We start from the raw sequence: 13,566 nt of genomic DNA on the forward strand, positions 1-13,566 counted from the left end.
CTCTTAATTGGGCAATACCTTGCTTTGAGTATTTGATTATAAGTCTGTCATATCAGGACAAGTTTTCCCCCTTAGCATCCATTTTTGTACTTTGACTAAGCAACCTTTATTGTCATTCTGGCCCCTAAATACCTGCAAAAACCCTGCATGTCCTGTCTTCTCCTCAACATGTATATTATCAAGAAAATGCCAAGCTGTAGGGAACATGAATTGTCTGGTACAACACCAGCATTTTCCTGTGGCTCAGTGAGAAGGCCTGTACCTACGGTCACACAGCTGCTTGGTCAGACTTCCTAATTCCCAATTGCGTCTTCCCTCTACTCCACCAGAGTGGTTAGAATCAAGCCTGTGGTTGCATCTTGTTTTTGCCTACAATGTAATAGTAATGTGGACCTTAGCCTCCATTTGGGGTACTGTACCGTGCAGCCTTCTTCATGAGAAACTGGCTGGGTTTGACTTTTTTGATGAGTGGCTTCTCTTCAGCTCCTGGCCTCCCCCCTTTCATAGTTCTGTAAAAGGTAAGAACTCAGGCAGGTTCAGTCTCATCTTTTGAACACAGGCACAAAGTTCCTTATTGGCAGTGGCACCGTATACACTGTTTTTGGTGGCGGGCTAGAGATGTGGATTGGTTTGTGTGGACTCCTTCCCATACCTGTTTGTCCCTTTGCAGAAGTCCATCCGCTACTGGGGGTGAAGGGGGATGGCAAATCGAAGAAGAAGCAAGCAGGCCGGCCTAAAGGATCAAAAGGTAAAGAGAAAGATTCTCCATTTAAACCGAAACTCTACAAAGGGGACAGAGGTTTACCTCTGGAAGGAGCAGCGAAGGGTAGAGTGCAGGCGGAGCCCAGCCAGCCCTTGACAGGTAAGGACCCGTGGTGGGCGCGCCCGGCTTGCGCGGCGGCCTTGCTTTGTACAGCCCCCGACGCCTGACCGCAGCTCTTCACTTCTCCCTCCCTTCCTTACCTACCAGTGGCATTCACTCCCAAAGGCTTAAGCTGCTGCCAAGGGCAGGAGAAACCATATTTTGTTTGTTTTCCTTATCTCTGTTCACTCCCAAGTTTTGACTGAGTAAAAGAAACAAAAATTTAGATAGGGAGCCAACCGGAACCTTCTGCCAAAGTCCCAGCATTGTTTGTTTGTTTTTTCCCCCCTAGTAGCCCAGTGCCAATAATGAAGTTGGTGGTTGTACACTCCAGAATGGCTAGGAAGAAAGATGAAGTTTTTGAGGTACATACCATCATGATGTCAGGACCCGAAAATGGGAGGAGAAAACCTGGGAGGAGCTGACCAGAAAAGCAGCTACTGGGATGTAGAGGCTGCAATGTCTGTGTAAGATCTTAACGCCTAAGCCTTTGTGAAACTGGCTTTCTCAATCAGTGGGCCATCTCACTTTCATGGTATCTGAAGTTTGGGAGGGATGGCCCTTTTTTATTAGGAGTGGATCTCTAGGTCCACACTGGGTCTTATAAATTGTAGGGAAAATGAATTCATCCTAAACTAAAAGGACTGTTTCAGTTTCCTGCCATATATTAGCAAGGCCACTTTCCCTAAGCCCTCATTTAGAACAGTTTCATTTGTCTGAAATGCCTGTTGAGACAGTTTGGGGGAACTTTCCAGTTTTGGTGACTAGCTATAGCTTCTATTAATTTGGTGTGTTCTTCCTCTCCAGTGCAGAGAGCCTATTAAAGAGACACCAAAGTTTCTATTGTGAGAACAGTCCTCTGATCTTAGTATTTGAGGGGAAAAGAAAGGAAGTAGTATTATTATTCAGGCTAGAGAGACAGTATGTAGTGGATCTAGAGTCTGCTTTGTAGTCATGAAGATGTGGGTTCAGGTCCCCCTCTGACCCATCCTGGCTTTGTGACTGGGCAAGTCACTGAAGCTCTGCGGGCCCCAGGCACCTCTCTGAGACGAGGCTGTGTCGGTCGAGGTGCGCTCCTCACCAGGGGCTCGTGGCACAGATGAAATCACAAGCCCTGCCCATCTGGACAGTGTCAGACTACTGCATGCATCCTTCTGCAATCTGATGTTTGGTTGGAAGGGTTATTTTTTAGTTTTTGTGCCTCTGTCATGGCTGCCTGAAGAGAGAGTAGAAAGTTTCAGCTCGGCGTAAATCATACTAGCCTTGAAATGACATTGGGAGTCATGTACCAGAGTTGCATGTTCTGAGCTCCACTGCCTAAGTGTTACCTTATTGTAAACTCCCTTTGTGTTGTACCTAATTTTGTGTGTCCTTGGGAGCAGCTGCTGGTTTTTTGTTTTGTTTTGTTTGTTTTTTATTTATTGCCCGGAGTTCTCTCCACTTCCATTATTGCTAGTCTTTTATAACCCATGTTGCTCATCATCTTGTCTGCTCTGCTTATGTCTTATTGCTTGGACTTGTATTGTGAATTCAAGAGAATAAGGGTGTAAAACTCAAACTGTCTTCAGATGTAGACTCAGCATGAGGTAGTACATTGACCATTTAAATGGTTATTTTTAATGTAGTTGACTTGTTGATCAAGTCATTTCTTTAATTAGGAGTTAGCTATAGTGTTATCAGTGAAAACTGATCGAAATCCAGAAAACCCAATCTCTGGGATCTGGTAATGAACATTCAGGAGGAAGATATCTAAATTCCATAATTTTCTACAGGGTTGTTGGTTTATTTGGTGGCCTGAGGTTTGGGTTTTGGATTTTTGGATTTTGGGGTTGGTTTTGTTTTGAGCAATGATAGCAAGGGGATCCAGAAGAGAATGAGCAAAACCATTTTCACAATGATAATGTAGAGGCTTGTGGAGTCAGCTTTGTTCATCTCAGAGTTTTTTATTCTTGCCTTAAGAGGTACATGACTATTTTCTTCATGTTGTGATATATAAGGGAAGATGGCATCAAAACCCTGTTCCTGCTGAACTGTAAACAGTAGAAACTGAATTTCTAATAATGTGATATTCAGCTTAGATGATTGAGTTTGAATTTCGTTTTAATATCAGTCTGTTCTTCAGTAAATGTCAATATAGTCTTGGTTGCCAATGTTGTATCCCATGTCCAGCTGTGTCGTTCTGTGATTGAAACTTTTCTTTTAACCTCCCGAGTCAGTTTTGCAAATGGGTTCCCTTACATCCTAGCACAAATCTTTTTGAAGTGACTTTTTCTTCAGGTGACATCAGTGCCCATTTTCCCATCTCTCCACTGTGGTGTGGAACAGGGACAAATTGACTTCGTTCTTTTTCTGAACTTCTTTGCCAACATTCTTAGCTAACCCTTAGCTGCCCGTGTCCCCAGAGACTAAATAGGGCCTGTCAAACAGGGAGACGCTCATTTCGTTTGCAAAGTTAGGATTCTGTTTGCTCAGTTATTAGTGAACTTGAGTATAACTCTTTAGGACTTTCCTTTGTGGTTAGAGGACGCTACATGAGCAGGGTGTCCTGAGGCCTTTGGAAAGGGTTTGTAGCCAGCTCTTGGTTGGTTATTTAGGGAGTGACTGTTAGATGCTAATTGTGAAGCTCCCCAGCTTCCCCTTTCCTTTCTCACTGCTTGCCTTGAACCACGTACCATCTGTTTACACCTTTGTAAATGTTCTTGGGAGCTTGGAAGAAAAGGTTAAAAATTCAGGGGATACACCTTTGCTCCCTTGGTGAAAAAAGCTGTGGAAAGGTCACAGATCATAGCTGTAGATGTAGAAGGGATCCCAGAGGCCATTTAGTCTGACCTCCTCCTTTTATAGGTGATGAAGGGGGAGTGACTTGCCCAGGGTCACACAGTCCAGTGTACTTAAGTGATGGGATATAGACCCAGGTTCTGACTCCAGAGCCAGCGATGCTCTTTCTACTGTCTTCTAAAATGGTTTTCTGGCTATTGGTGGGTCTCAACGAAGGGTAGCCAAGAGTTACCTCTATCTCTTTTTCTAGATCGGGAAAATAGTATTTTGCCCGCTTATGCTTATGCTTGTAGCACATCTTATCTGTCAAGATCTCCATTCTAACCAGTAACTAGGATGAATTGATGCTAATGGAACCTTTCCCTTCTTAATCTCTCCAGCAGGGGGAGCAATCTCAGAACTATTATGAAGACGACCTTGGGAGTTCTCCATTCTTTTCCCACTCTGCAGTCATGCAGCCTCGGACATTGTGCTCGGACAAATGAGACTGACTTTCATTTAAAACCAAGGCCTCCGCCTCTCTCAGCAGGTGGAAGGAGGAGTGATGTTTATTTTTGAATGAAGTGAATTATGAAAGAAGGGTGACCCTCCCCAGCCCTCCCTCTCAAAGCAGAATTCCGAATAGACTCAGGAAAAGAGGATTTGCAAAGACTTAACGGGACTCCTGGCTCATTTAGGGGAATGCTTCTCTGCTTAGTTATGCTGCTGAAACAACGCCTATGTTTTCTTTGTATGACCTTTCTTAACTAAACATCACTTTGATCTGCCCTTTCCCATCCCCTGCTCCCTCTCATCCCTTAGCGCATGTCCTCAAGTGAATCATTCTTCTGTGTAACTTTTCCTCTCCCTGCTATTGTCTCATAGAAAAGGATCTGTTGCATACTCTCTCTTTTCTCTCTCCTTTCTTCCCTGATCCAGTCAACATATAAAGGCCTGTATTCCGTGTTACATTATTCTTTTTTTAAGAACAGGCAAGAAAACAAAGTGCTTATAATCTGAAAAGCTCAGGAAAACGTAGAGCCATCAGAAAGGGAAGACATAGATAAGAAACCCGTTTTGACTATCATATAACCTTTTCCCCAGGAGGTTGGGATGTAAAATGTTCTATTTCTTTTTTTCCGTTTTAGCCTTCAGCATCAATTTAGTCTCTCTAAATCATGTTTCTAAAGACAGGTAGTTTCACCTGTTCAGGCAAAGTAGCACATGAGGGCTTTTGTTTTTTGGCTGTCATGTGCAAACTACTAGAGAAGAAACCAAACAAAGGTATCTCTGAGCCTTCTTTTATGAAGAAGTATCTATGCAAGGTCTAAAATGGAGCTGTCCAAAATCAGATGCAGCAACATAGTTCAAATCAAAGTTCAAAGTGAATTTTTTTCATCAGTGTCCATGGATTTGCCCTTCCCTCAAAACATCAGTGTTGTCCCCACCTGTGTCTGTGTTGTGAGCAGTTTCAGTTTCCTCCTTACAATTCCTCTATTAGTATTTTTTTTTTTTGGTCACTTCCTTTCTGTGAAAGGCTTCTCAGTTGTCTCAGCTTCTTCACCACCACTTAGGAAACAAGAGTGGCAGCTCGAATGTGTGCACACATGAGAAACCTTTGGATTTTTAAAAGTTGCCCAGAATTCTTTCCACTTCCATTGCTGGTCCTTTGTGAACTCACGGAGCTCATCGTCTGGCCTGTTCTGCTTATGTCTTGTCGCTTATTGTCTCAAAAGTTCATTTTAGGGAACCAACATGTGAAATGAGGATCCACAGCCCTGGGTGCAGTATTCATCTAGCTATGTCTGTTTTAATGTGAAGGTAGTATTTTTTCTTAACTTCTTGAGGAAAGCTTTAGAACAGTTTACACTATAGCATGAGGAGGAACCCACTTGAGCCCATAGATGATCCAAGAAAGAGATGAACCTGGTTATTTGAAAGGATGTTGGAGGGATAGAAGGAGAAACAAAAAATGTCTGAAACAGCCTTTCCTCCCGTTTCACTTGTTCGTGTAAGTGAAAGGTCCATTTCCCAAGATATGTGACAAAAAGTCCGTGTTCTTTGATATAACTTATTCTCTACAAAACCCTTGTTACCTAGACTCTTAAAACAAGTTACTCAGTAGTAGAGTAATTGTGTGGACTACTGGACATGTTTCTGTTTTACATCATAAGGAACACTGTCATTACTTTAGATTGTATTCTGTATTAGTCTGCCAGTTCACATAAATGCTTTTCTACCCTGTCACCATTTACCATGTAATTTGAATTTTCTTGCCTGGGTACTTGGGTATTGAGCTATTTCCCCTCCCAAGTGTGAGAGTGCCAATCTAAGCTCCTTCAAGTTGGCTCTTGACAACATCTTCAGGATTCGTTTTTGTGATTCAAAGATTTTCTTCCGTTCTTCAAACTCGCTGTCCATTTCATTTGACTGCTTCACTGTTTGTACAATATATGTATATTTTTTTCCTCCTTTCATCTCCCTACGTGTGTATGTGTGTTTTCTCTCTCGTCACTTTTTTTTTAAAGTTTTAAATGCTCTGTAGTTTTGTAAAAGATGAAAATTGGTCACTTGAATAGTTCTTGCTAAAGTGATGATGCTTTGTAAATAAAGATGATCGTTTTACTTAAAGAACAGTTGTTTGTAGTTGTTTACAAAGAACACTTGCTCTTCAGTGTGTCTGTCATTTTGTTTAACTGCACAGAAGACATGGGTCTCAGCTTATGAAGGGATGTTAAAGTTGTAGGTCTGGAAGGTAACATAGTTCACCCTACTGCCTCTGAACAAGGTTATACTTCATATTTCTAAAACAAATCATCTGTTTCAGTCCTAAAGATCTCCTTGTATGGACATCTTATCATTATCTAAACAAAGTATCCATTTGGGGATAAACTTGGGTCTCCTCCTACCACTACTATCACTTTTCTGTCAATTAAATAAACTATATGAATACTCTTCAATCCTGCGGCACAGGATGCCTTCTTTCAAACAAAACAAAAGAAAAAAACCTAAGTTATTCAAATTCCTCAAGATTTCTTCTCCAAACTGAATGTTCACTTTGAAATGTTCCTGTTTAACCTTTCCCATTACTGTGACGCTAAGAACCCTTCTGTGACATCCCAACTGTTTCATAGCAACCATGTCATAAGCATAGCCCATCAGCTGCTGTTCATAGAGTATACGGAATAAGGAGCATCAGCAGGAAGCCTGGGCGAATTAAGTTGCCTTTCAAATGGAAAATAATTTCATTACTCTTGGAATAGAGCAGTGCAGAGTAAGGAAAATGGTAGCTATGTTAAATATCTCTGCCTTGCTGGTAAACATTTTGATTCCTAAATGGTATTTCAGCCTCTGTCTCCACCAGTTTTTAGTTTTCTTTCTAGTAGCTTTACTGTGTGACCTTGAGTAAATTGCTTTGTTTCTCTGGGCCTCTGCAAAATGAAGGGGTTGGGCTTATATGATCTCGATTGTCTCTACTTCAGCCTTGTATTCCTAATAACATATTTATAGAATCCTTTCACACTTGGAATTTGGTCCTCAGTAGCCCAGTTAGGCAGCAAACAGTATTTTTTTCCCCACTTTGTGCATGAGAAAACAGATTGATGGATTTAAGTGACTTGCCTAAGGTTTCACAGCTTGTTAGTGGTGGAGCCTCATGGAGAACTTAGGTATTCTGATTGTTCCAGTATTCAATACAAGAGAATTTCATTCTCTTGTATTTAGTGCTTCTTGCAAATTTGATGAGTAAGAATTGCTTGGCTGGAGCTAATTGGGTACCTAGAAACTTATTTATAGATCCTGTTGAGAGTTACAGGGGCACTGGGGGAAAGTACACTGCTTTCTATTGCACAGTCATAGTGATTTCAAAATTCACTTCAAATTATGAAGCCTTTTGTTGCTTTTCTCCCAAAGAAACCCCATTTAGTTGCAAGGATAGGAAAGGGATATCTGAAGCATGGCAATGTGGTCAATGATAATAAGTACCAATATTGCGTGTGGTTTCTTTTGCCTAGCATGCTCTCCTGTTGTTAAAGTTTGGAATTTTGTTTATTAGGTCACATACTTTTGAAAAAACCCACACCTTTTGACTTTGGAAGATACCTCATGTCATCGAAATTTAGAATGTGAAAATGAAGAGAATTTAGCAGGAATTTCAGAAATGTTTTTAATGTTTACTCCAAATGGCCTCATGGACTGTCAACTAAAGATCTAACTAAGCATGAAGACACTGGACACTGGCTTTATCCTTGGAACACTGGCATTTGCTTTCTACTTGCCTATAATAGTGACATCCCATCAAGCACTCACAATTCCTGCAAAGTTGAAGCAGGCTCATGGGAGAGTGATTGTCAATGCTACCCCCTGCACAGTCACCTGTGGCCTGGGCTATAAGGAGGAGAGCACCTGTGAGGTGGGCCCTGATGGGGTTAGAAGGAAATGTGAGACTCACCAAACTGAGTGCTTGACCAATTGGATTTGTGGGATGGTCCACTTTACTGTTCCCATTGGGAAGACATTTGATCTGACCTGTCTGAGTCCAGACATCATCCTTTACGGGCATGAAGCTTTCCGCTTCACCTGGATGTTTGCCCGTGGCATCGTCTCCACTGATGATGAGTTGTTTAAACCTTTTCGGCGCTCTATCCATTCTGTGATGCTGGATCCTGCCCGAGAGGTTGATTCAGGCACCTACAGGTGTGATGTCCAGTTGCTGAAGAATTTGAGGTTTGTCAAGAGAGTCTACTTTGCACTGAGGGTCATTCCTGCTAACTTAGTGAACCTCAACTTTGATGAGTCCCTGACTGAGGTGCAGAAATTAATAGATGAGGGGATGGACCTGGATCTAGATATACCTATCCGTCTTCAACGCTCATTATGGAATAAAAAGGTCTTGTTAGCACTGGGGATAGGAATTACAGGGGGAGTTATTGTAGGTGTGCTGGTAAGTATAGCTGTTCACTCTTTGCCGAAAACTTCCAAAAGAGAGGTCAAGACAGAGATGTAATAGTCTGGCCACCATTCCTTGAAGTTTGCAAACCTGATAGTGGTGCTAACCGTTTTTGGAGAGATTCTTGTTTCCACCCGTGGAATCCCCATAGGATCTATGGGAAAATGAAATCTCTGATATGCTTTGTCTCCTGCCAAACTTGTCCTGCCTTATCCATCTTTCCCAGTATCATATAAGTGCCTTTCCCAGTATCACATGAGTGCCTGTGCTCCAGGGGAAAGCCCAGCTCATCACCAAAGTTGCTTTGGTTTTGCACCTGTTAAAATTTGCTGTAATTATTTCCAGTGTTAATGCTTCTTCCTGTTGTTAGATTTTTGAACAGAATGTCTAGTCATTGATTTTTTTTTTTACTTAGAAATTCTGTCTCCACTTTAATAAAAAGTTTCTGCCTTGTATGCATCTATACTGTGGGTTTGAATTCTTCTTTCCTACTTCACAGTCTGGAGGTGGCGTCCCTGGTCACTTAGATTAGTCTACAAGCATTTATTAAGTACTTATCTCATGCAAGGCACTGGAGATTCGAAGAGAAAAATACAACAGCCCTAGCCCTCAAGGATATCACATTCTGGGGGTAGAGGGGAGAGAGAGACAACTGTACAGAAATAGGAATAAACAAGCCATATAGGGTGGATACAAAGTAGAAGGCCCTAGCAACTGGGAAACCAGGAAAAGCCTTCAGGCAGAAAACATTTGAGCTGAATCTTCAAGGCATTCGAAGGAAGGAAACAAACATTGATTAAGTGACTATACTATTTGCAGGGACAGCAAGGTGGCACAGTGGATAGAGCCCTGGGCCTGGAGTCAGGAAGACCTAAGTTCAGATTCACCTGTGTGACCCTAGGCAAATTACTTCACCTTGTTTGCCTCAGTTTCCTCATCTGTAAAATGAGCTGGAGAAAGAAATGGCAAACCACTCCAGTATCTTTGCCGAGAAAACCCCAAATAGCGTCATGAAGAGTTGGACATGACTGAAAAACTACTGAAAAATATATTACATGCCAGGTACTATGCTAAGCATCTTCCTTACATATATATCATTTAATCCTCTGGGAGGTAGGTGCTATTGTTATCCTCATTTTACAGCTGGGGCAGAGTAAACTTGCCCGGGGCCACACAGTTTGTATCTAAGGTCTGATTTGAACTAGGATCTTTCCAACTCTTGGGCCTAGCACTCTATTCACTAAAACCACTTAACCTGCCCCTAAGGGGCAGAGGAGAGGAGAGAGAGAGAGCATTCCAAGCATGGTGGGGTCAGCCGCTTCAAAAGCACAGAAGACATGCAACAGCCTGGATTGTAGAGTGCTGGGAGGGGAGTAATGTGGAAGAAGACTTAAGATAAGGGAGCAAGCTGTGAAGGCCTTTAAGTTTATATTTGAGGTTAGAGGTAATAGTGAGCCATTAGAGTTTATTGGGGGAGAGAAGGAGCAAACCTGAATTTAAGAAAAATGAGTTTGGAGGGAGAGAGGGAGAGAGAGAGAGACAGAGAAATGGAGGGAGGGAGGGAGACAGAGACAGAGACAGAAGAGAGAGAAAGAGAGAAGAAAGAGAAGAGAGAGAGAGGGAGGGAGAGAGAGAGAGAGAGGGAGGGAGGGAGGAACAGAGACAAATGGAGGGAGGGAGACAGACAGAGAGACAGAGACACAGAGAGACAGAGACAGAGAGAAAGAAGAGAGAGAAAAGAGAAGAGAGAGAAAAAGGGAGGGAGGTAGAGACAGACAGACAGATAGGGACAAAGACAGAGAAGAGAGAGAAAAGAGTGAGAGAGAGAGGGAGGGAGGAACAGAGACAAATGGAGGGAGGGAGACAGACAGAGACAGAGACAGACACAGAGAGACAGAGACAGAAAGAAGAGAGAGAAAATAGAGGAGAGAGAGGGAGGGAGAGAGAAAAAGGGAGGGAGGGAGAGACAGACAGACAGACAGATAGGGACAAAGACAGAGAAGAGAGAGAAAAGAGTGAGAGAGAGAGGGAGGGAGGAACAGAGACAGAGAAATGGAGGGAGGGAGAGAGACAGAGATAGACACAGACAAAGGGACAGAAACAGAGGAGAGAGAAAGGGAGAAAGAAAGAGAGAGAGAGAGAGAGAGAGAGAGAGAGAGAGAGAGAGAGAGAGAGAGAGAGAGAGAGAGAGAGAGAAGAGAGACAGCGAGAGTGTCAGGAGACCATTTAGAAGGCCTACTACAATAGTCCAGCTAGAGGTGATGAGGGCCTGAATTAGGATGGTGGCTCTGTGAGTGAAGACAAGGGAACGTAGAGAAGGGAAGTACAAGACAGGACAACTGATTGGAATATGAGGAGTGAGTGAGAGGGAGGGAGGAGTTAAGGAGTTGACTGAGCTTGTCAACCTAAACGACTGTACACTTAGTGGTGCCCTGGACAATGATAATAAGAAAGAGAGGTTGGTTTGGAGGGAAAGATGATGAGTTCTGTTGTGGCATGTTGAGTTTGAGATATCTACGAGAAGTTATTTGGCCACATTGAACCGAGGAAAGGCTGACTCAGAGGTAAAGCCCCAACCCCCAGGACCTCACCTGCTTGGTGTTAAGATGAATTTTCGCCCAAGGGCAAACACTTCCTCTGGCCATTCAAATTTCCTTGGTTTGCATTCCCCAACTACTTAATCCCTGTAGCTCTAACTTTTTTTAGCCAGAAAAAGTCTTGTGCTGCTATAAGAGAACAAATATATTGACTTTTTTTTTTTTAAGCAGGCATAGCCCTTGAGGGTAGTGCAGTACCCATCTCAATCCATTTGGAATCCATTGTTAACAAGGCACTCAAAAATCCAATGTCTCTCCCGAAGGTAATTGGATTGTAGAGCCATGAGGGGAGAGGAGGCAGGCCTCTGGATGGCCAGAGGCTGGGCTAATTCTAATAAGTGAATTATATTTCTCCCACACAGATTTCTCTTGCTAATCTTGGAGGAAGAGGCAGTCTTATGATCTCATTCCAAGCCTAGAGAAGAATGAGCCCTGGCCTGAAGGTCAGAAATATGGTAACGTCCTTGATGAAAGATAAACTTTAAACCTCCATTATTATCCAACCTACCGACCCACCATCTCCACCTGCCTCAGGAAGGATGAGCTTAATATCAAATTATAGTAGTTCAGTCTAGGAAAATCTAATGAATGAGAAAGTGACAGCCCCTTATTACATTTCAAGGAAAGGGCTGGAGGGCCTGACTTGTAGCTTCTCAAGAGTTCCAAGTATTCTTGAATTCTAAGGGAAAAGTGGCCTGGTGCCCGGGGTCAGGAGGTAGGAGAACTGAGTTCTAGTCCCTGTTCTACCACTTATAATGACCTTATCCTCCTCAGCCTGTGCTGTTTTTCACTCAGTGATCTTGGCTTCCATGGATGCGATTGTCATCTCTGTGCCGATGATTCTCAAGTTTAGTTATCCAGCCCTAATCTCCCTGCCAATCTCCAGCTGGACATCTGGCGCTGGACATTCCGTAGACATCTTAGACTCATCGTATCCAAAACTGAATTCATCACTTTCCCCCCAATCCTGTCTTCTCCATAGCTTCCCTATTACAGTCACCCAGGCTCACTCCACTCTCAACCCTTCCCAATCTGTTGCCAAGGCCTGTGGATTTTACATGTGTAACATCTCTTGAACACACCTCCTTCTCTCCTTTGGCACTTCCACTGGCCCGGCACAGGCCCTTATCACCTCATGCCTGGACTGTTGCAATAGCCTTCTGGTTGGTATGCCTGCCACAAGCCTCTCCTCACTCCAGGCCATCCTCCATTCAGCAAAGTGATCTTTCTAAAGTGCAGGCCTGATCCGTGTCACCCTCCTACTCAATGAACTTCATTGGCTCCCTATCACCTCTAGGATCAAACATAAAACACTCTAGCACTCAAAGCCCTTCATAATCTGGACCTTCCTACTTTTCTTTTTTTTTTCTTTTTGCTTTGGTAATTGAGGTTAAGTGACTTGCTCAGGGTCACACAGCTAGTAAGTGTTATGTATCTAAGATCACATTTGAACTCAGGTCCTCCTGACTCTAAGGCCAGAGCTCTATTCACTGTGCCACCTAGCTGCCTCTCCTTCCTACTTTTCTAATCTTCTTACAGAGCCTCATCTTAGTCTGAGCAGCCACATACAGCTGGACACACTGTACATTGACCCTGGCATCATGATGTCATTTTGGTCTTCTTTGAGTACAAAGGACAACAATAAATGACATCTTACACCCACCCACAAACTCTGCTATCTAGCAAAACTGGCTTTCTTGCTATCCTTCATAAAAAAAGAGGCTACATCTCCTGACTCCAGACATTTTCACGGGTGTCCACCATGCCTGGAAGGCTTTCCCTCCTTGTCTCCTGGCTTCCTTCAAGTTCCAGCTAAAACCCCACCTTCTATAGGAAACTGTTCCCAATCACCTTAATTCTAGCTCCTTCCTTCGGTTGATTCCCCTCTTATCCCAGATATAGCTTATTTGTATATAAATGTTAACATGTTGTTTCGGTCATTAGACCCTGCCTAATCCATTAGCTATACCATTAGGCTGTGGGCTCTTTGAAAGGTGGGGCTATCTTTCACTTTTCTTTATCTCCAGCATTCAGCACAGTGCCTGATACACAGTAATGATTAATAAATATTGATTGATTGATTGATTGATCTCTCTGCCCTCTTTGACGCTGTCGACTGCCTTTTCCTCCTGGTTGCTCTTTGTCTAGGTTATAGCACTGCTCTCTCTTGGTTCTCTTCCCCATCTGGCCATTTCTTAGTTTCCTTTGCAGGCTCATCATCCATATCGCATGCCCTGTGGGTGCACCCCAAGACTCTGCTCTGGGTGCTCTTCCTTTAACACTCTCAGTGACCTCATCAGCTCCCAAGGATTTAATATTCTCCATGAAGATGACTTCCAGATTATCTATCTGTCTCTATCATCTCTATATGTATGTATATGCCTAATTATCATCATTCATCT

The 13,566-nt window shown here is 43.0% G+C and overlaps 2 protein-coding genes across 5 annotated transcripts in view; both read left to right on the plus strand.

Moving 5' to 3' along the window:
- Positions 1 to 6,253, plus strand: part of RBBP5 (RB binding protein 5, histone lysine methyltransferase complex subunit) — a 33,641-nt gene extending 27,388 nt beyond the window's left edge. The window contains exons 13-15 of one of the 4 annotated variants that reach the window (XR_002327688.2): positions 671 to 748; positions 1,155 to 1,329; positions 4,021 to 6,253. Coding sequence is in view for 3 of the 4 variants with exons in the window: in XM_078156380.1 (XP_078012506.1) it covers positions 671 to 930 (260 nt within the window). In the remaining variant the exon portion in view is untranslated. The other 3 variants (XM_021003052.2, XM_021003050.2, XM_078156380.1) reach the window with 3 other exon arrangements.
- An 84-nt stretch (positions 6,254 to 6,337) lies between these two features.
- On the plus strand, positions 6,338 to 8,991 carry TMEM81 (transmembrane protein 81). Its single transcript, XM_021003053.2, has 2 exons — positions 6,338 to 6,893; positions 7,674 to 8,991. Exon 2 carries the CDS (start codon positions 7,839 to 7,841, stop codon positions 8,622 to 8,624), a length of 786 nt encoding a protein of 261 aa, XP_020858712.1. The 5' UTR covers positions 6,338 to 6,893; positions 7,674 to 7,838; the 3' UTR covers positions 8,625 to 8,991.
- Positions 8,992 to 13,566: the final 4,575 nt, after the last annotated feature.

Source organism: Phascolarctos cinereus, unplaced genomic scaffold (genome assembly GCF_003287225.1).
Source record: "Phascolarctos cinereus isolate Bilbo 61053 unplaced genomic scaffold, phaCin_HiC Scaffold_5;HRSCAF=322, whole genome shotgun sequence".
Taxonomy (NCBI): Eukaryota; Metazoa; Chordata; class Mammalia; order Diprotodontia; family Phascolarctidae; genus Phascolarctos; species Phascolarctos cinereus.